We start from the raw sequence: 19,504 nt of genomic DNA on the forward strand, positions 1-19,504 counted from the left end.
GCCCCGCTCGGCGGCCCGAGAACCCGGAGCAGAGGCGCTCCAGCCTAAGGCGGCTGCGGTAACGATGTGGTTCTTTGCCCGGGACCCTGTCCGGGACTTCCCGTTCGAGCTCAGCCCGGACCCCCCCGAGGGCGGCCCGCCCGGGCCCTGGGTCCTGCACCGCGGCCGTAAGAAGGTGAGCCGGCCCCGCTCCGCAGGCCGCGGCCGACCTCGGCCTCGCCTAGTCAGCGCCGCCGGCCCCGTCGCGTCGCGCCCCGCCTGACGTGGCCGCGGAGCCTCCGGGGCAACGGGCCGGGGGAGGGGGCCGGGCAGTGCAGACGTGGCGGGCGGAAGGACCGAGGGACGACAGGCGGACGGAACCGGGGTCACGTGGGCCCGGCTCAGTGTCCGAGGGCTGACCTGGGGAGAGACCGGAGCTGGCCCTCTCCTCCCCGCACCTGTCAGCTCTGGGGACCATCTCGGAGCTGGAGTGGTCGCCTGCGGCCCAGCCCACATCCCTCAGAGGCCTCTGCCCTCCCCCAGGCCACAGGCAGTCCGGTGTCCATCTTCGTGTATGATGTGAAGCCTGGTGCCGAGGAGCAGACCCAAGTGGCCAAAGCTGCCTTCAAGCGCCTCAAAACTCTCCGGCACCCCAACATTCTGGCCTACATCGATGGGCTGGAGGTACCTGCTGCCCAGGCTGCCCCATCTCTGCCCCTCGATTTCTCCCAGTCTCCCAGTGAGGTCTTCTGGCTTCCTGGCCCTCAGCTTCCATCCCTTCTGCCTCAGCACCCCCAGATTTGATTCCCCCTTCTCCACCTGTCTCCCTGCGCCTCTCATCTACCCTTCCTCTCCCGCCATGTCGCCTTCTTCAGACAGACAAATGCCTCCATGTAGTGACAGAGGCAGTGACCCCACTGAAGATGTACCTCAAGGAGCGAGCCGAGGCCGGTGGCCTGAAGGAGCTGGAGCTGTCCTGGGGGCTGCACCAGACTGTGGTGAGGTGGGGGGCAGTGGTGACGAGAGCAGGGTGGGGGACTTCAGTTGCTGGAGTGTGATGGCTCCTCCCGCCCCCAGAAAGCCCTCAGCTTCCTGGTCAATGACTGCAGCCTCATCCACAACAACGTCTGCATGGCCGCTGTGTTCGTGGACCGCGCCGGCGAGTGGAAGCTGGGGGGCCTGGACTACATGTATTCGTCCCAGGGCAATGGCGGGGGACCCCCCCGGAAGGGGGTCCCTGAACTTGAGCAGTATGACCCCCCGGAGTTGGCTGATGGCAGTGGCAGAGCAGCCAGAGAGAAATGGTGGGTGACTGGGGGCGGCATGCCCCAGCCTGCCCTATTCTGGAAGCTCCTGCAGCCTCGGGACCCCGCAGCTAGCTGGCAGTCCCCCTGTCCCCTGCTGCCCAGCTGGGGAGGGAACCGGGGTCCTCCGGGAGGTGGGGCAGAATAAACACGGGCTTTGCGTGTGTTTTGGTGGTTCTGAGTTTGAAAGATGTGTGACCTGGGTGGACGTTGTTGCTTCTCCGAGCCTCACTTTCTTTATCTGTTCAATGGGACTAATGAACCCTGCTTCTCAGGGCTGATGGGAGGATCAGCTGAGGGACATAGCTCAGGGTCTGCCATGTAGTGAGGGTCTGGTGCCCAAGGCAGGTTGGAGGCCTGTGCTAGCAGGTGGCAGGACCTCGAGCAGCTCTGGTCACTGCCCTGCCTCAGGTCAGCTGACATGTGGCGCCTGGGCTGCCTCATCTGGGAAGTCTTCAATGGACCCCTACCTCGGGCGGCTGCCCTGCGCAACCCGGGGAAGGTGAGTGTCTGCCCCAATCCCAGCTCCTCTCTGCTAGCCAGCCAGCCCTGCCCCGACACTGAACCTTCTCCCACAGATCCCCAAATCGCTGGTGCCCCATTACTGCGAGCTAGTTGGCGCCAACCCCAAGGTGCGTCCCAATCCCGCCCGCTTCCTGCAGAACTGCCGGGCGCCCGGTGGCTTCATGAACAACCGCTTTGTGGAGACCAACCTCTTTTTGGAAGAGATTCAGGTGAGCCCCCAGCCCACCCCGGCCTTTGGTCCTGTGTTCTTCACCCTGGCCCGCCCTCCCCACTTTGTGGGCTCCCTCATGATTAGACCCTGGGAGACAAGCATGGACTCTGGAGCCAGACTCTCCGGGCCTGAGCCCTGGCTCCAGCTCTTACTGTGTGAGCTGTCTGACACTCGTTACTGATAAGAGTACCTCCTTCGGAGGAGCTCGGCGAGGGTCAGTGAGTTCGAAGTGCACGGTAGCGCGTCCGGCACATAGGAGGCTCTCAGTGACTGCTCCTGGCACCCCACTGACCACCGTACGTACTGGCCCTGACCCTGATGTGTGCCATGCCCACTGTCGCGATGTGCGGTGGGCAGCAGGGTGGGAGGGAGAGTCAGACCCAGATCCCTGCCCTTAAGGATCGAGTAGGGAGTAAATGGACCAGGTACCCTCCCACGGGGACTCTCACAGGCAGAGAGGGACGGAAGTTACATAAAAGGAAATCTGAACTCCCCGGGACAGGGATAAGTACCAGGAAGGAAAATAGTGGGTCAGGGTGCTCAGGGAAGGGCTCTCTCAGGGCTGACATTTGAGCGGAAGAGTGGGAAGGTGGGAGCCATGGGGATGGTACTTGGGGAAGAATGTTCCAGGCCAGGGGAGCAGCCAGTGGAAAGATGTGAGGAAGGGATCCTTGGCTTAATCTCCTTGAACTTCAGTTTCCATATCTGTATGATGGGGATAATAATAGTCCCTGCTGGCCCATAGGTGGTTGTAGGGAATGAAGGAGGAAGGCTCAGCCCCGGATACCTGCTCTGACCCGGCCGTGTGTGGGGCACACAGAAAGGTGACTGAGAATCTGGAGTTGGGGAGGAGGGACAGACACTTGCACAGACCTTGATGGAGCAGGGCCCGTGGACTTTTCAGAGCACAGGGGACCTGAGCTGCGTCTTGAGGCCGAAGCGCTGGGAACGCTGAGCCCCGTGCCTCCCGGGCAGCGTGGGGGCTGCGGGAACGTTGTTACGTGGAGTTCTCCTCACATGGCTGACTCTGCGAGGCTGCCCTGCTTAAGATGTGCTCCCTAGGAGATGGGCTGTTTCTGGCCAGTCCCAAGGAGAATGTGGGAGGGCAGCGCCTAGGGGCCCCTCTTCCTGTCATGGGGCAGACCAGTGGAGAGAGCCCAGCTAGGCAGCCTGGAGTGTGGTTGGGCCTTTCTCTGGGCCTCGGCGTCCCACGAGCCCTGCCGTCAGAGCACGAAGCCTGCCTCCCTCCCACCCGACTGAGCTGCTCGGGTGCCAAGCAGGTGCTCGTCCCCAGCCAGAGGTCAGCTTTTCTGGGGCAGGCAGCAGCTTGGGGAATGAGGGTACAGTAGTGAGCACAGGAACTTCGGAAGCATACAGCACTGGGTCACAAGCCCTGCCCAGTCACTCCTGGCTGGTGACCTCGAGCCTCAGCCTCCTTGCCTGTACACGAGGGGATGAGCGCCTCTTCACGGGGTGCAGCACAGTGGAGCTGCCAGAACACTGAGGCACACTTTTCCCTGACTGCTTTCTAGCTGTGTGACTTTGGGCCGATTCCTTGCCCTCTCTGTGCTTCAGCTTCCTCAGTGGGTTAAATGTGGATTATGTTGGCACCTATCTCATAAAGTTGTGCGGGGATTACTTAACCCGCATGAAGGTTTTAGTATATAACTCTGGCTGGCCTGTAGGCTGGCCTCAGGAAATGTGAGTTGTGGGGATGACGGCCTCAGGGGGGTTGGGGGGATCATTGAGTTGACAGCCTGGCCTGTCTGGGTTCAGTGGGAGGACCCGGTCGGGGGGTCAGCTGCACATCATCCCTGCCTTCCCCAAAGCTTGCCACGAACGCCATCCCAGCCAGGGCCAGCGGGATGGACTGAGCCCCCGTCCCCTCTCTGAGCCTTAGTTTCCTCATCTGTGCCCTGGGGTTAACGGTACTCACACTTTGGGTTATCGTGAGGAGTAGAGGCAAGGCTGACAAAGGGCCCGATGCCCCAAGCGGCTGCTTTCCAGCAACAGGTCAGTGCGGTGGTGGGAATGACGATCACCGGCTGACGAGGCCGCCGCCGTGTGAGGCGCTGAGCTGGCAGCTCTCCTGCACACAGCGGCTCTGTGAGACGGATGTGTGACCTGGGTGGATGTTGTTACTCTCCCGTTTCACAGATGGAGGAACTTATCCCAGGTCACATGGCTACTAAAAGGGGGAGTTGGGATTTGAACCCAGCCCTGCTGGGCTCCAGAGCCCATAAGCTTCAGTTCTCTTTCAGGTGATGGGGGAACCCCCTGTCCTTGCCCGTAGCTGAGGAATGGCGTGACTAGGCTGATGTCCTACCTGTGTCCTGTCCTTGCTCCCCCAGATCAAGGAGCCGGCGGAGAAGCAGAAGTTCTTCCAAGAGCTGAGCAAGAGCCTAGACTCTTTCCCTGAGGATTTCTGCCGGCACAAGGTGCTGCCCCAGCTGCTGACCGCCTTCGAGTTTGGCAACGCAGGAGCTGTCGTGCTCACACCCCTCTTCAAGGTGGGTGGGGGCTGTGGGACCCAGACTCTGGCTGGGTGGGTCCGAATGGCAAAAGAGAAGGCTCTGGAGGAGGGACAGCCTGGTGAGGGCAGACCCATCTCTCTCTCTCTCTCTCTCTTTCTCTCTCTCTCTCTCACACACACACGTGCGCGTGTGCTGCTGATATCCCATTGCTTCAGCTATCCAGGGCCGCCCGATCAGCTGTCAGGGAGGCTGTGGGGAGAAGAAACCGTGTGCCTCTAAAATTCTTTTTCCGAAGCCCCCTTACTTCAGAGCCTATAGAACTTCTCGCCTTTCCCCCAGATAGCACCCTTGGTCTGACTTGTGCACCCTGGTTTCCAAGGCCCAGGAGATCACCTGCTCACCACCTCACTTTCCATCGTCCCTCCTGACCACTTGGCACTCTGTTCTTTTGACTTCTAGGGGCTGGATCCTCCCCACCTTCCTCAGACCCCAGCCCACCCTTACCTGGGTACCTGCCATTCCCCACTCTGTCCACCCTGGGAGAACACTTTTCCCTGAAGGGGGAAGATAGCAAGCAAATCCTGTAGGGCTGGGAAGCTCCAGAAATTATAGAATTATGGTTAGAATTGTGTGTGCGTGTGTGTCCGTGTAGTGGATTGGTGCCTGATTACACGGAGGGGCACAGACCTTTCCTCAGCCCCCTATGAGGCTGCCTTGACCGAGAAAGGTGAAGGGCAGGGCTGCCTGAGATGGCGTATGGGCGGAGGGGCTGCTGGACAAGTGCCTGACTCCCTCCACCCTCCTCCCCTCCCCACCCTGGAAAATGAGCAGGGAGCCCAAGGAAAGTAAAGGAGTGCATTAAAGTCACCCCACTTCTGGGGATGTAGCTGAGCCCCCTCTTCCTGCGCTTTCCTGAAGGTGGGCAAGTTTCTCAACGCTGAGGAATATCAGCAGAAGATCATCCCTGTTGTGGTCAAGATGTTCTCATCCACGGACCGGGCCATGCGCATCCGCCTCCTGCAGCAGGTGGGGCTGTGGTTAGACCCTGCCCCCTGTACCCCGCCCGGACCCCACCTGGGCTGCTGGGGAGACCCCTGCCTCACCTCCAGCCCCAGGCAGGTGGCTGGAGCCCCTGCCCTGGCACCCCGGAACTTTCCCCCAAACACACACAGGCGAGGGACTGGTAAGGCCAGGCTCTTAGGAAATCGAGGCCATCATGGGGCTCATTGGCAGCTTTGGGAAGGCGCAGCCTACCCAGACTGCAGGCCTTCCCCCTGCAACCCAGTCTCTCAGCTTGGTCACTGGAGCCATTTAGAGTGGGGATAGTGTCTCTCCTGCCAACGCCGGGGCAGTTGGGAGCATCAGACGTGATCTGTGGGATTGAGGGTGGGGCCCTCTTAGGAGCCGGGAAGTCCTAGCGGCTCCGAGGTATCATTCCCTCCCCAACTGCCACTGTTCGCCGGGGCGGGGGGGGGGGCGGTCATAATCCCTTTTACAGAAGGGGCAGTGGAGGCTCTAAGAAGGTGTGTGGTGCAGGACCAGAGGCCAGACCCTCCAGCTCCCAGTCCTTGGTTCTTCCCAGCACCCTCCTGGCCTCTCCTCCTCACTCCACGTGGTCCTAAGACCAGAGAAAGGCCAGATGCGAGGTGGAGGGCTTAGGGGAGCCACCTGGTTGGCCAGTGCCTGTGTAGGGGGTTAACCAAGCCACGAAATGGGCCGGTGGCCATGGTCAGGCAAGGAGGGGCTGACTGTGTTTTCACCCTGACCGGGCTGCAGATGGAACAGTTTATCCAGTACCTGGACGAGCCAACAGTCAACACACAGATCTTCCCCCACGTGGTGCACGGCTTCCTGGACACCAACCCTGCCATCCGAGAGCAGACAGTCAAGGTAGGTGTGCCCGGGGTTTCCAAGGCCCGGAGGGGCTCACACGACGACTCAAGAGACCTTGGTTTGGGCCTGTGCGTCTGAGCGCGTTAAGGGAGGGGCAGGCGCCGTCCTGCACGTAGGTCCAGACTCCGGGTGCAGCTCAGCAGCTGGTGGGGGAGCAGGATGGGCCTGGCCTGTGGTCCTCCGTGCAGCAGACCCTGGCTACGGCGCTCTCTGTGCCCAGCCCTGTGGCCCATGCTGGGGTGCAGGGTGTCTCATGGAACTGCTTTTTGAGGTGTTGGGGAGTGGGCTTGCCAGACAGTAAACAGAATTAGCACAGATATGTTAGGTAGCTTGACTGGCTCCTGATTTCGGCTCAGGTCATGCGTGATCTCAGAGTCCTGAGATCGAGCCCCGCGTGCTCTGTGCTCCGCGTGGAGTCTGCTTCTCCCTCTCCCTCTGCTCCTCCCTCCTGCTCATGCGCAACCGCTCTCTTTCTAAAATAAATAAAATCTTAAAAAAAAAAAAAAAAGATATGTTAGAAAGTCACAGAGTGTGAAGAGAAGGGTTTGCAGTTTTAAAAACAGCCGTCAGGGAAGACTTTGCTAAGGAGGTATCATTGAACGAAAGGAGGCAAGGGATCGGGCTACGGGGAGATGGGATCGAGAAGAAATGTGTTCCCTGGAGAGGGAGCGTGTGCAGAGATCTTGAGGCCAGCATGTGCCTGGAGTGGAGAAGTAGCCACGGAGGGTTAGCGTGGCCGAAGGGGCGTGGTGGAGAGAGGTGGAGTCCGAGAGGTCATGGTGGCTCCGGTCTGAATGGTAGTAGCAGGTGGTCAGAAGGGGCCACATTCCAAAGGTGGGGCAGATGGTATGTGCCGATGGGTGGCTGTGGAGCCAAGTATGGCTCCGAGGTTTCTGGCCTCTGGGCGACTGGAAGGTGAAGTTGCCATTTACCGAGAAGCGTGGGAGCCGCAGGTTTGCGGGCAGAGGTCGGTCTGCTCTTGGCCGTGTCTGTCAGGCAGGTGCAGGTGTCTGTTCGGCCACTGGTAATAATACGTGTGTGAAGTTGAAGGAAGAAGCCTGGGCCCGAGGTGCTCAGCATTGGCATTGTCCTAATAAGAGCAGTCAAAGCCACAAAGGGGGTGAGATCACGGGGGGTGAGGTGTACAAGAGAAGGGGCCTGGGGAGCAGCTCTGGGGGTCTGAACAGTAGGATCTCAGCCACAGGAGACTGAGAAGGAGCAGCCATCGAGGTCAGGGGGAGAACCAGGAGAGGGCGGGCTCCTGGAGGACCAGAGATGGAAGGCTCAAGGAGGAAGGAGAACTTGGGGGTGTCACAGCTGCTGAGGGGTCAAATTTGGTTTGGATGGAGACTTGGCCACTGGATTTAGCAACGTGGAGGTCCCTGGTGACCTCCTCTCGAGCCAGTTGGTAGAGTGTGGTGGGGGGTGTTTCTGTGGAAGTCTGAGTCAAGTGCACGCAAGAGAGAGCAGACGGAGAGACGGGAGACAGGAGTGTGAACAAACTCGGAGGTTTTGCGGTGAAGGGGACAGAGAAGTGTCTCCTTCCTCAGCGTTCTGGGTAGGGGCCAGGACCAGGTTGGGAGGTAGGTCTGGGGGGGCCTTGGCGGGTCCTGTCAGAGCCCAGGGTCACTGTTGGCCTCCACACCCTCTCAGGAGGCCACTCCTACATGTGGCCCTTTGCTGGCTGTGGCCCCCAATTTCCACACTCCCCCACCCTGCAGTCCATGCTGCTCCTGGCCCCGAAGCTGAACGAGGCCAACCTCAACGTGGAGTTGATGAAGCACTTCGCACGGCTGCAGGCCAAGGATGAACAGGGCCCCATTCGCTGCAACACTACCGTCTGCCTGGGCAAAATCGGCTCCTACCTCAGTGCCAGCGTGAGTGCCCTGCCCACGAACTGAGACTTCTGTCACTGCCTCAGGACCACAGCATCCTCTAGGGCCAGGCCTCCTTGTGCAGCCCCAATGTCTGAGGGGCAGATGGTGATGGATTTGGGAACCGAACCCAGACTCGCTTGGCCCCGTGGCCCGTGTGCCTTCCCTCAGTCAGCGTTTGCAAATGCAGACGCCTGCAGTGCCCGGACAGTTAGCAGGAATGAATGAATGAATGAATGAATGAATGAATGAATGAATGAAGTCAGTGGTGCAGGCCCTGGCAGCAGGAACCCACTGCTGTGGGAGGAGAAGCCAAGATTGAGTTTTAAGTAAAAAAAGTCTCCTCATTTGTTAGGGATTAGCTCACATTTTTCAAACTCNGGGCGGGGGGGGGGGGGGGCACTGTGCTCTGGGAAGCAGGTCTGGCAGTGGGTCCCATTACTGACCCTGGACTCAGGAGCCCTCTCCCCTGCCCCTCCCCAGACCAGACACAGGGTCCTCACCTCCGCCTTCAGCCGGGCCACTAAGGATCCATTTGCACCTTCCCGGGTGGCGGGTGTCCTGGGCTTTGCTGCCACCCACAACCTCTACTCGATGAACGACTGTGCCCACAAGATCCTGCCTGTGCTCTGTGGCCTCACTGTGGATCCCGAGAAATCGGTGCGAGACCAGGTGAGACACAGCTGGGCCCGGGCTCTGGAGCTGGGGCTCTGGGGGATAGCTGGGCCCTGGCTGGCCCGGTGGGCTCACGGGAACCCTGGAGGCCCCAGCTCTGCCCCTTACTACCCCACAGGCCTTCAAGGCCATTCGAAGCTTCCTGTCCAAACTGGAGTCTGTGTCAGAGGACCCCACCCAGCTGGCTGAAGTGGGTGAGTGGCCCACACTCATGTTCCCTCTTCCTCCCACCACATCTTTGACCATCACCTGTCATGGCCCCCTTCCACCTCACTGGAGTATCTGGAAGCTAGAAGAACCCAGGGAGCAGACCGGACACCATTGCTCCTCACCATCCCCATCTCACCGATGGGGGAGCACAGGCCTGGAGAAGGGGGGCCACTAGAAGTTGCTCTGTGTTAGTTACTGCCTTCCTGTCATCTTCCCCATGAGAACCTGGCATGACTGTCCCTGTCTCTCTCTCCTGTCGCTGCCCAGAGAAGGATGTCCACGCAGCCTCCAGCCCCGGAATGGGAGGAGCCGCAGCCAGCTGGGCAGGCTGGGCTGTGACAGGAGTCTCCTCGCTCACCTCCAAGCTGATCCGTACACACCCAACAGCCGCCCCAGCCGAGACCAACGTCCCCCAGAGACCCACGCCCGAGGGTGAGTGTCCCACAGTGGCTGCGTCAGTGACTGAGAGGGCTCGGGGGTGCTGGCACCCAGGAGCTCTTCCTGTCTGGCCTCCCCTGGGGTGGTGGTGGGGATGTGGGGGACAGGGCAGGGTTTAGTCCCCTCATGAGCGTCTCCCTACACCTTCCTCCTACCCCAGCAACCTCTCCCTGTTTTGAGACCTTCCTGGGTCCCAGTATATGGGAGCTCAATGAGCCTCTGCTCCTCAGGACTTCCTGCCCCGGCCCCCACCCTTGTCGCCGCCACACCCACAACCCCAGGCCACTGGGAGACGCAAGAGGAGGGCACAGACACAGCGGAGGACAGCAGTGCTGCCGACAGATGGGACGATGAAGACTGGGGCAGCCTGGAGGTGAGTGGGGCTCGGGGGTCTCCCCAGGTGACTCCAGCTCAAAGGTTATCAGTTGCCTTCAAGGAGCTCAAGTGGCCTTGGCTGGAGTCACGCCTGTCCTCATCTGCATGGCATCCCTGGTGAGGAGGTGTCATGGAGTGGCCCTTGTGGGTAAGAGCTGGCAGCTGACACCCACTAAACTCCAAAGGTCCCTGGGAGCAGGGCTGGAAATGGAAGTCCCAGTGGGCGGTTTTGGGGACAGCCCAGTGGTCTTTCTCGCTCTCTTCTCCCCATCCTTCCCTCACTAGCTCCATTGGTCAGCAAGGAGAGGCCATTCCCAGGCCTATGGGGGGTGGGGGAGTGGGCTGAGGATGGAGGAGGGCTACCCTGAAGGGCATGGGGGCAGACCTCTGGGCCTGATTTCTCCACCTGCTGACAGCAGTCTCTGGCCTGGGGCTGCGGGGAGGGGTGTGGAACAGCGAGATCTTATTCCCCAACCTCAGAGGAGTGATGGCACGTCCACCCTAGAGATGGGAAACAAGACTTGAGGAGCAAATGAGATGGAATGCAAAAGAAGAAAGGGTGGAGCCCGTGGCTGGGAAGGGGCTGGCAGGCTTCCTTGCCCTTTGGGTGGGGGCTGGAGTGTCTATGGCCATCCTCTCCTTCCCACACTGCAGCAGGAGGCCGAATCTGTGTTGGCCCAGCAGGAAGACTGGAGTACTGGGGGCCAGGCTAGCCGTGCTGGGCAGGTAAGCAGGGTGGGACACGGGTGTTCCTATGGTGGGTGGTGCCAGGTCCCCCCCCCCCATTGGGCACTACCTCCCTACCTTCTGCAGACCAGCAACCTGGACGCCAAATCCCCTGAGTCAGACTGGAGCAGCTGGGAAGCCGAGGGCTCATGGGAACAGGGCTGGCAGGAGCCAAGTCCCCCAGAGCCGCCCCCTGAAGGCACAAGGCTGGCCAGCGAGTATAACTGGGGTGGCTCGGAGCCCAGTGACAAAGGTGATCCCTTTGCTGCCGTGTCCACACGGCGGGAGGCTGGCGCCCAGGTACGTGGCACCCGTCTGGGCAAGGGTACAGAATGGGGTGGGCCTCAGCTGGGAGTGTACCCCCACTCCAGCCCCACTTCCCTTTCAGCTGAAACCTGATTCATGGGGTGATGACAACTGGGAGGGCCTGGAGACAGAGAGCCGTAAGTGCTTCCCCTTGGAGGGGTGATGGGCTAGGGCTGTTGACCTTGGGGCAGGTGCAGGCTGGGCAGCCAAGCCCCCTGTGCTCCTGAAGCCCTCAGCCCACCTTCTCCTGCTCCCAGGGCAAGGGAAGGCGGAGCTGGCCCGGAAGAAGCGGGAGGAGCGTCGGCGGGAGATGGAGGCCAAACGCGCAGAGAAGAAGGCGGCCAAGGGCCCCATGAAGCTGGGAACCCGGAAGCTGGACTGAACGGCGGGTGTGGGCGCTTGCAGCCGCGGAGAGCGGGCCCCGCGGATGTATTTATTGTACATACCATGCCAGCCCGGCCAGTCCGTCCAGGCACATCTCACGTGTACATAATCAGAGCCACAATAAATTCTATTTCACACCCCTGTGCTGGGCTCAGTGTAGCCCCTCCCAGGAGGCTTGGGTCTGGCGCTGCCCTGTGGAGTCCACGCCCACCACAGACATGAACATCAATTTGCTTTGAAAGCCAAGAGTAAAGAGGCACGATCTGATTTATCAGTTTCCAGGAAATGCCCCCTGGGAGGAAGGCCACCAGTGCCCGGGGCCCCATCTCCGCCAGTGAACCGGGCGGTGTGGCTACGGGCGCCCTCGAAACTCGAAGGGGTCCGAGGGCCCTGAAGAGTCCCAGGGTACGAGCCCCGAGTCAGGGCAGGTGATAGAGGCTGAGCTTGCCGGAGGGTCAGGCAGAAACCCCTCGCTGACCGCCAAGGTTCGGGCCACGTCAGCGGCGGCGCTGGGGCACGCAGGCCCCGTGCGGGCGGCTGCGCGCGAAACCGGCTTTGCAGACGCAGCGGAAGGAGCCGCTCGTGTTCACGCAGCGCTCGCTCTTGCACAGCAGCCCGCGCTGGTTCAGCTCTCGGCACTCATCGATGTCTGGAGGTGGGGCGACAGGTGCGGGCTTCGCCAGGGCACCAGAGCATGCAGCCCCCTTAGCGTGTGCACCCTCTCCCCTGCTGCGCCCTCTCCGCTGCTGCGGGCTGGGGCCCTCACTGCGCAGCCCGTGCCCCCCACCCCGGCTCACCCACGCAGCGTGCACGAGAGGCGTCCAGCTGGAAGCCGCCCGGACACTCGCACACGGCGCCGCCGGGCCGGGGCACGCAGCGGCCACTCACGCAGCGGCACTCGTCCGAGTCCTCCTCTGAGCTGTCCTCTTCTGCGCCGGCGGGGAGAATGCAGACATCAACCTCCATCCACCACCTGCGGCCGGCCGGCGGATGGCGAGGGACCCCCACCTCTGTGTCCTCCCGCTACACTCACCTCGAGGGGGCTTCCCCAGCAGCAGGGGGCTCGCGTCCCAGAAGGAATTGCTCTCACTCTGCGACGTCGGGCACTGGGACCCTGGGAAGGACAGGGGCGGTCAGCGACGGGGATGCACCCAGGCTCCCGCCCCAACCCCTCCCGGGCCCGGGGGGCTTGGCTCACCCGCGCTGCGTGGCGGGCAGGGGCGGCACTGGGCTCCCCAACCACGGCCCTGGCGACAGCAACAGTCATCGAAGGTAAGGGTTGGCCCGGTCAGGGGCCCCGCGCACATGCCATCTTCTCCACGCTGGGCCCAGCACACGTCCCGCCGCTCTGGGGCACGCTCTGCGGAGGGAGACCAGGCATCAGCTGGAGGCCCGAAGGGGGGAGGCAGTCGGCCCCCGGTTCCCACCCACCCTCGCGGGGGTCGCATCCCCGGGGCTCCACACAGCGGACCGGGCCCTGGAATTGGCCCAGGACAACTCTCGCCCTCACCGGCTGGGCTCTCCGGGAGCTGGCAATCGCGGCCGGAGGGCCCGGGCACCCAGGGCGGGCGGCACTCGCAGCGGTAGGAGCCCGGCAGGTTGACGCAGCGACCAGGGCGGCAGGCTGCCGGGTCCTGGCACTCGTCTACGTCTACGGGTAGCGAGGGCATGTGTGGGGGTGGCGGTCACAGCTCATCCCGGTCCCCGCTCCCCTCCTGTTTCCCCAGCCAGCAGGCCCGGGCCTCACCCATCTCCTCTGGGCTCAGACACTGGCGCTGCGCGGGGCTGTACTCGGCCGGGGGCGTGCAGGCACAGCGGTAGCCGCCGCGCGTGTTCTCACACACTCCGTTCCGGCAGTTGGACTCGTCCAGGCACTCGTCCACGTCTGCGGGGAGGAAAAGCGCCAGTGGAGGGAACCGGCCCGAAGTCGGGTGGTTGTGCGTGTCTCCCGGCCACTGTCCCACGGCCACTGGGACCGTCTGCACTCACCCACGCACTCCAGTAGGTTCCCGTCGTAGTAGAAGCCTTGCTTGCAATAGCACTCGTAGCCCGGCTGCGTATTCACGCATTTGCCCTCCTTGCAGATCTCCGCCCCGAACAATATGCACTCGTCGATGTCTGCGGAGTGACAAGCCGTGGGCACCCGGTGGCCTTTACCTGCCCAGCCCGTCAGACCCGCAGCCACGGAAGTGTGGGCGGGGCTTACCGCGGGAGCGGAGCAAACTCAATGGGAGAGGCTTTTCCAGCCGCTGACTTGAGCGTGATAGGGGCGGGGCAGATGCTGAAGGTGTGGGCGGGGCTTACCCCCGTGCTCGCTACCGACCTAGCGAGCACTGGCGGGATCGGGGCGGTCCAAACCTCGGTGGGCGGAGCGGGGCGTGCCCGGTGGGCGGAGCCGTGTTGGGGCTTACCACGGTGGGCTGGGATGCCATAGTTGACAATGCTGTTGTCTTGGGTGTAGCCCTTCCCGTCTGGACAGAGACTGTGGAACTCAGCTGCCGGAAAGAGCGGCGGTGGGGAAGAAAGGAGGCAGGATTGAGCACGTGCGTGTGCACTAGCCGTTGGGCTCAGATCGGAGCTCTCCGCCTCATGTCCCACCGACCCAGGTAGGGGTCATTTCCCCCAGTACGTTTCCAAAATGAAGAAACTGAGACTCCTGACCTGAGCTGTAGACTGGGCAGGGATAAATCTCGCAGTGGTCTCCCCAACCAGCTCCCAGCGAGCAGCAGCACTCCTGCTGGGTGACGTTGGTGGCCAGCACACTGTCGCAGAACACCGTGTCATCGAAGTTAAGGTAGCACTCCTTCTTGTGGTGGGGCTGCTCCACCTCTGAGGGGAGCGGAGGGCAGCTCAGGGTCCTGCAGACAGCCTTGCCAATCCACGCTCCCCACCAACCTCATTCCTCTGCTCCCTCACACTCCCTGGCTCCCTTCAGCTGCCCTGTCGGAGCCAAGCTCCAGCCTTGCTGTGGCACTGAGGGCCCTCCTGCAAGGTCCAGCCTCGCCGGATTCTCAGGGAAAAGGGATTTCTCCCTGTTCCCCAGATTCCAGAGGGTGGGACCAGGGTCCGTCTCTGAACCCCAGCGGCAGCTCATGGAAGTTGTGTCGTCTGAGGAGGAGCCTGGAGAGCACTCACCCTCACAGCTGTGCTGGTCCTGGGTGGGCGTGAAGCCCTCATCACAGACGCAGGCGTAGGAGCCCTGCAGGTTCTCACAGGCCCCGTGGGGAAGGCACAGGCCGGGGTCCTGGCTGCATTCATCTATGTCTGTGGTCAGCGAGGGAAGCAGGAAGAGTTGTTCCAACAAAACCAGCCCCTCCTTCCCGGGGGCTGTGCCTCCAGGGACTCACACAAGTTCAGAACCCAAGCTTCCACTTTGATCTCAAAGTACACACAACAGAAAGTCCACTCGGGTCTGTCTGTGCACGTGAGTAGAGGTGTGCACACTCACCGTCTTCTTCCTAAAACCTGCCATGGCTGTCACTGACAACAAATGGAGTCCTAACGCTCAGCTCCGCATCTGAGGACATTCGGTCTGGCCTCCTGATATCTTTCAGTTTCATCCTTTCATCTAAGCACCGGCACCCCCAACTCTATGTTCAGGGCACTCTCCCCTAAAAACACAACTAGCTTCTCCCAGATCTCTGTGCTTTGCACAGCCTGTTTTTGGGCCTGGAATACCATGCGTGCTTCTCTCTGCACAGGGACCCTATTTATGCATTAGGGGACCATCTGTATGCTCCAAGTTTCAATTCAATTGTCACCTCTCCATTGCCAATTAATCACTCATCCAGACCTCTTTTGGCACCCTAAACCGGTAAGGATCAATTCACATGTCAGCCTCCTCTAGTGGCGGCCCTGGGTCATTGCTCCATACCTGGCACGTAGTATAGAAGCTACGTAGTATAGAGGCAAACAGTAGGTTCTCAGTAAACTCCTTTTGGCTACCGCACATAAGGGTGAGCCGGCACGTAGTGAGCACCACGTAATTACTTTCATTATTACTGTTGCTATTCTAGGTGAAGGAGTGGAAGGGGGAGTGAATGTGCGGATGGACGGATGGATGCAAAGACAGGTCAACAGGATGTCTAGATTACTGCCATTCCCTGCCAGCCCTCCTCAGGAGCTCTCAGCCAATCCCCCCATACCTTGGCACTTCCTGCCGCCTACCAGCCGATGCCCCTGGGGACAGAGACAGCGGTAGGAGCCATTGGTATTGATGCAGTCACCCCCGATGCACGCTGCGGGGAAGTCACACTCATCTATGTCTGCAGGGGATCAAAGGGCGGGTATCTCAGGGGCTGACCCCACTCAGACAGCCTGAGGCTGCCAAGGCTTCCCCCAGAGCCCTGGGTTGGGCCCACATGCCAGGCCCATTGTTGGATCTGGATGGGGGCGGGACAGGGGAGTGCTGGGCTTGGAGCCTGCGCAGTGGAAGTCCTGGGGTAGGGAGGAACGGGCTGACTGCCAGCTCTCGGGCCCACTTACCCTCGCATTGGCTCCGGTCTCTTGACAGATGGTAGCCAGAGAGGCACTGACACTGGAAGGAGCCTGGTGTGTTGGTGCAGATGCCATTGTCACACACACCCCCAGCCTCGCACTCATCCACATCTGCGGGGCACAAGGGGCATCAGAGGCCAACACGGGTGGTCTCCGGCCTCTGCTACCCTTTTCCCACTGGCACCAGGGGCACGGAGCTCCAGAGCTGAGGCCAGTGGAGCTTAAGGGAAGCACAGGCCCTTCACCCCCCTCCGTGTGGCACTCCATGCCTTGAGGAGCAGGCCAGGTGCTGCCAGGGAACCCCGGGCCATGTCTGATTCCAAAGAGCTCAAGCCTCCCCAAACAAGGGCACCCTCCCCATCCCCTCCTCGCATACTGTCCTAATCTCCCCTTGCTCCAGCTGCTCTCACCCTTCCCTACCTGCCACGGCTCCCTTTCTTCCCATGCATATAAGCCCCTCTCTGTCTTTGCCCTTCTGGCAGAATAATGTCTTCGGCTTGTGCAGGAAAGGAACTTGGCTTTCCCCTGAGAACATGCTTCTCTGCGGTCCTTCCTGGCAAAAGCTGGTTCTTGGCCACACATAAGAGCCCTTCCAAGCCATGCTCTGCCCCTGAGGTGCACTGAGCCCCCATGCCAGCCCCCACCTTCTGTCCTGCTGTCAGCACTCACCTCCCTAGTCTCCCTTCCTCTGTCTTGCCCCCCACCCTAGGACTTTCAGCCTCCAACCTTACACCTTCGTTGGCTACTCACTGTCCGGACAAGGGGCTGGGATCTGCCCCACCTTGGGCATCTCAGATGCTGCTTCCTTCCCACTGCCCCTGCTGTTCCTAAGCCCCCATCCCACCTTCTCTCCCAGGGGCCCACGAACACCTCTCCTTCCTCCGCACCGGTCTGGGGGCCATGCCTGCCTCTGGGCCACCAGATCCTGGGTGCTGAGTGGGGTGCAGGTGGCTGCCAGGCTGAGCACCCTGGGCCACGGCCACTCCTTCTGGCCTCGGGCCTGCCAGAACCTCAGCATGGCTGGCGCCACCCTGCCCCTCCTCCCCAGCCTGCACTTCTGGAAAGTCCCTAGGCAGCTCCCATGCCCTTGGGCTGTCCTAACTGTCTTACTGGTCATTGCAAGTCCCCTACTGGACTCAGGCCCTTCACTGTTCATTGAGAAAATTAAGGGCAATCTTCAACCTCCTGAAAATCATTACATCCATTAGGGTCAGAGATGTCCCTTCTGTCCGTGGCTCCTCCCCCAGGGGCCTTGTCATCCCCTTGCCCACTTTCCTGGCGGCATCTCAGCCTACAACCCTAAACCCCATTCTAGTAGCCCCGTGTCTCTCTTCCTCACTTGCTGCCTGCATCTCCTGGCCCCCTCATGCCACAGCCAACCTACCAAGGTCACCGGGGACTTTCTCATCTCACCACTCAGTTCTTACTTTACAAGAACCTCTCGGTTGTGTTTGGCTCATCCTCTTCTGCCCTAGAAGCCTCTCCCTGGCTTTTCAGCTGGGACTCCCTGGGCCTCCTTCCATCCCTCCTCCCCTACTCCCACTCCTATGCCCCTTTCGTCCGCTGACGTGGCAGTGCCCACAAGGCTCTGCTGGGCTCCCCTCACCGCACCCACCCTCCCTGGCTGAGTAGGCGCACCCCGAGGCTCCACGGCCCCATGGCAGGCCACGGTTCCAGGGGTGTGTGTCTGGCCCAAGGCTCCCAATCTGTACGCCCCACCCTCTGCTGGCATCTCCAGCCCAGAGGCCCACAGGGACACCCGCTCAACTTGTCCAGCATGAAACTTAGTGTCTTCCTTCCCTAGTCTGCACCACCCCTGGAAACCCTACCCCAGTGAACAGCACCACCCACGGAGTCACCCAAGCCAGAAACCCGGAGGGGCCCTCGCTCTCCCCTCTCTCGCCTCTCTCATCCAGTTAACAAGCCCAGGTAATGTGCTTTAACATTTCTCTAATATCACATCATCCCGTGACCACCCCGAGGCCACTGCCCCCATCGTGGCCACCACCGTCTGTGCCCTGAGTCTCCAGCAGACCTCCAGCTACTCTCCGCACTCAGCAGCGCGGAAACTTTCTAAAGCAAATGCTGAATCTTGTCACCCTTCCCCTTAAAATGCTTCAGGTGCCTCATAACACCATTGCAAGGATGAAGCTAGACCTCCTGGGCAGGGCTCAGGGGGGCCTCTCAGGGGGCGGGGCCCTGCCCCTCACCAGCCAGCCTCAGCTCCCACCCTCTGCTTACACCTTACAGTTATCAGCACATTCTGAGCTGTTTTTCACCTCTGAGTCCTCTGATGCTGACTTTCTTTGCTTGGCTAATTTCTACTGGTCCTTTAAGGCAATTCAGGCCTCGCCTCTTCCCAGCCCTGCACCCACATTCCAGCCAGGCCCGCAGCCCTGCGCTCTCCAGTGTGTTTGTAATGTTCCTCAGTTTCTCTGAATCCCCGCCCCAGCCCTCCACTTGGTGCATAAGAAACAGTGCAGCGGGGCTACGAGCCCCGCTCCCCGTTCTTTTATGTCTTTTTTCCCCTTTAAATTTAAGTAACGTGCTTTGCAAAGGCAGCTTCAAGCCTTGCCTCCCTAAGACCCTTCCCACATAGAAATTTTGGTGGCCCTTTCATGGGCCAGTTTCGCTTAGAAAATGAAACCTGAGGGTGAATTAGCTATCTCCTGCCCACCGTGGGACAGACGGGGTGTCTTGGTCCCCAGCTTCCACGCGTGAGTGGGTGCGGGACCGTTGGGGCGGGGGGCGCTGGGGCTCACCCTGACAGCTGCGGCCATCCGGCGCAGGCGCGTAGCCCTGGGCGCACGTGCAGCGGAAGGAGCCTGGGAGGTTCTCGCACCAGCCAGGCGAGCAGGGGCTGCCCTCGGCACACTCGTTCACGTCTGCGGCGGCCAAGACTCGCCTCGGTAGCCGCCCCACTGGACCCGGCACTGAGCCAGGGTGGGGGTCTCCTCCGCCCAGGATGGGGGAGGCCCCACCTGCCAGGCACCTCTCACCGCCATTAGCCCCGCCCCTGCCCTAACCGGACCCCGAAACTGCCAGGATGCAGGGACGACTCCCACACCGGCCCCGCCCATTTGCCGTCGGAAGCCCCCCCCCCCAATCCGGGACTCAGGCCCCGCTCTCACCGCGGCAGGCCCCGCCCCCCTGGCTGCGGTAGCCGGGCTGACAGGCAATGCACTTGAAGCTCCCTGGTTTGTTCTCGCATTTGCCATCCGGACAGGAGCTAGGGTCTCGGCACTCGTCGATGTCTGCGTGGGTTGGGGGGGGAGGAGGGAGACCCATTTGGGGACAACGTGGCGGGCCAGGCGCTCAGTGTCCTCGGCAGGGCCTCCCTCCGTTACAGATCAACAAGGCGAACCCGGCCCTCTGGGCTCCCGCAGCCCAACCTCTGAGAGGCCCAGAGTCGGGGGCCCCTACCCCCGGCCCAGGTCGAGAACAGCGGAGGACCCCCTGTAGGCCCCGGTGGGGTCTCCCCCACCTTCGCACACGGGCGGTCGTGAGGCTTTGAGCCGGTAGCCGGGGTAGCAGTTGCACTTGTAGTGGCCGGGGAAGTTGAGGCAGAAGCCGCCGTCGCCGCACAGGTGGGGCTTGGCACACTCGTTCAGGTCTGAGCGGGAGGAAGGGGGC

The 19,504-nt window shown here is 61.4% G+C and overlaps 2 protein-coding genes across 5 annotated transcripts in view; one reads left to right on the forward strand and one right to left on the reverse strand.

Moving 5' to 3' along the window:
• SCYL1 (SCY1 like pseudokinase 1) lies at positions 1 to 11,511 on the forward strand. 2 transcript variants are annotated; one of them, XM_002916639.4, is made up of 18 exons: positions 1 to 175; positions 523 to 663; positions 855 to 977; positions 1,057 to 1,283; positions 1,695 to 1,785; positions 1,862 to 2,017; positions 4,371 to 4,529; positions 5,412 to 5,519; positions 6,270 to 6,383; positions 8,108 to 8,263; positions 8,744 to 8,932; positions 9,054 to 9,129; positions 9,413 to 9,577; positions 9,814 to 9,956; positions 10,613 to 10,684; positions 10,772 to 10,984; positions 11,073 to 11,127; positions 11,248 to 11,511. In XM_002916639.4, exons 1-18 carry the CDS (start codon positions 65 to 67, stop codon positions 11,370 to 11,372), a joined length of 2,424 nt encoding a protein of 807 aa, XP_002916685.1. In that variant the 5' UTR covers positions 1 to 64; the 3' UTR covers positions 11,373 to 11,511. The 2 variants fall into 2 exon arrangements, with proteins under 2 accessions (XP_002916685.1, XP_034501097.1); XM_034645206.1 differs by having other exon boundaries at positions 1,946 to 2,017.
• Positions 11,383 to 19,504, reverse strand: part of LTBP3 (latent transforming growth factor beta binding protein 3) — a 17,112-nt gene continuing 8,990 nt past the window's right edge. Inside the window, exons 14-28 of one of the 3 annotated variants that reach the window (XM_034645203.1) lie at positions 19,356 to 19,484; positions 19,003 to 19,125; positions 18,634 to 18,756; positions 15,860 to 15,982; positions 15,520 to 15,639; positions 14,510 to 14,638; positions 14,036 to 14,203; positions 13,786 to 13,869; positions 13,364 to 13,492; positions 13,122 to 13,259; positions 12,885 to 13,025; positions 12,573 to 12,734; positions 12,408 to 12,488; positions 12,172 to 12,303; positions 11,383 to 12,023 (exon numbers count right to left, since the gene is read on the reverse strand). In XM_034645203.1, coding sequence (XP_034501094.1) covers positions 11,872 to 12,023; positions 12,172 to 12,303; positions 12,408 to 12,488; positions 12,573 to 12,734; positions 12,885 to 13,025; positions 13,122 to 13,259; positions 13,364 to 13,492; positions 13,786 to 13,869; positions 14,036 to 14,203; positions 14,510 to 14,638; positions 15,520 to 15,639; positions 15,860 to 15,982; positions 18,634 to 18,756; positions 19,003 to 19,125; positions 19,356 to 19,484 — 1,934 coding nt within the window. In that variant the 3' untranslated portion in view covers positions 11,383 to 11,871. The remainder of the gene's footprint in view (positions 12,024 to 12,171; positions 12,304 to 12,407; positions 12,489 to 12,572; positions 12,735 to 12,884; positions 13,026 to 13,121; positions 13,260 to 13,363; positions 13,493 to 13,785; positions 13,870 to 14,035; positions 14,204 to 14,509; positions 14,639 to 15,519; positions 15,640 to 15,859; positions 15,983 to 18,633; positions 18,757 to 19,002; positions 19,126 to 19,355; positions 19,485 to 19,504) is intronic. The other 2 variants (XM_034645204.1, XM_034645205.1) reach the window with 2 other exon arrangements.

This window comes from Ailuropoda melanoleuca, chromosome 16, assembly GCF_002007445.2.
Source record: "Ailuropoda melanoleuca isolate Jingjing chromosome 16, ASM200744v2, whole genome shotgun sequence".
Classification (NCBI taxonomy): domain Eukaryota; kingdom Metazoa; phylum Chordata; class Mammalia; order Carnivora; family Ursidae; genus Ailuropoda; species Ailuropoda melanoleuca.

What these genes read in the sequence shown, in the direction of transcription:
- SCYL1 (XM_002916639.4), top strand. Translation starts at nt 65, where the DNA reads ATGTGGTTCTTTGCCCGGGACCCTGTCCGGGACTTCCCGTTCGAGCTC. An exon ending in CCTACATCGATGGGCTGGAG is followed by an intron (nt 664 to 854) that starts GTACCTGCTGCC and finishes CGCCTTCTTCAG; the next exon opens with ACAGACAAATGCCTCCATGT. An exon ending in GCTCCTACCTCAGTGCCAGC is followed by an intron (nt 8,264 to 8,743) that starts GTGAGTGCCCTG and finishes GCCCCTCCCCAG; the next exon opens with ACCAGACACAGGGTCCTCAC.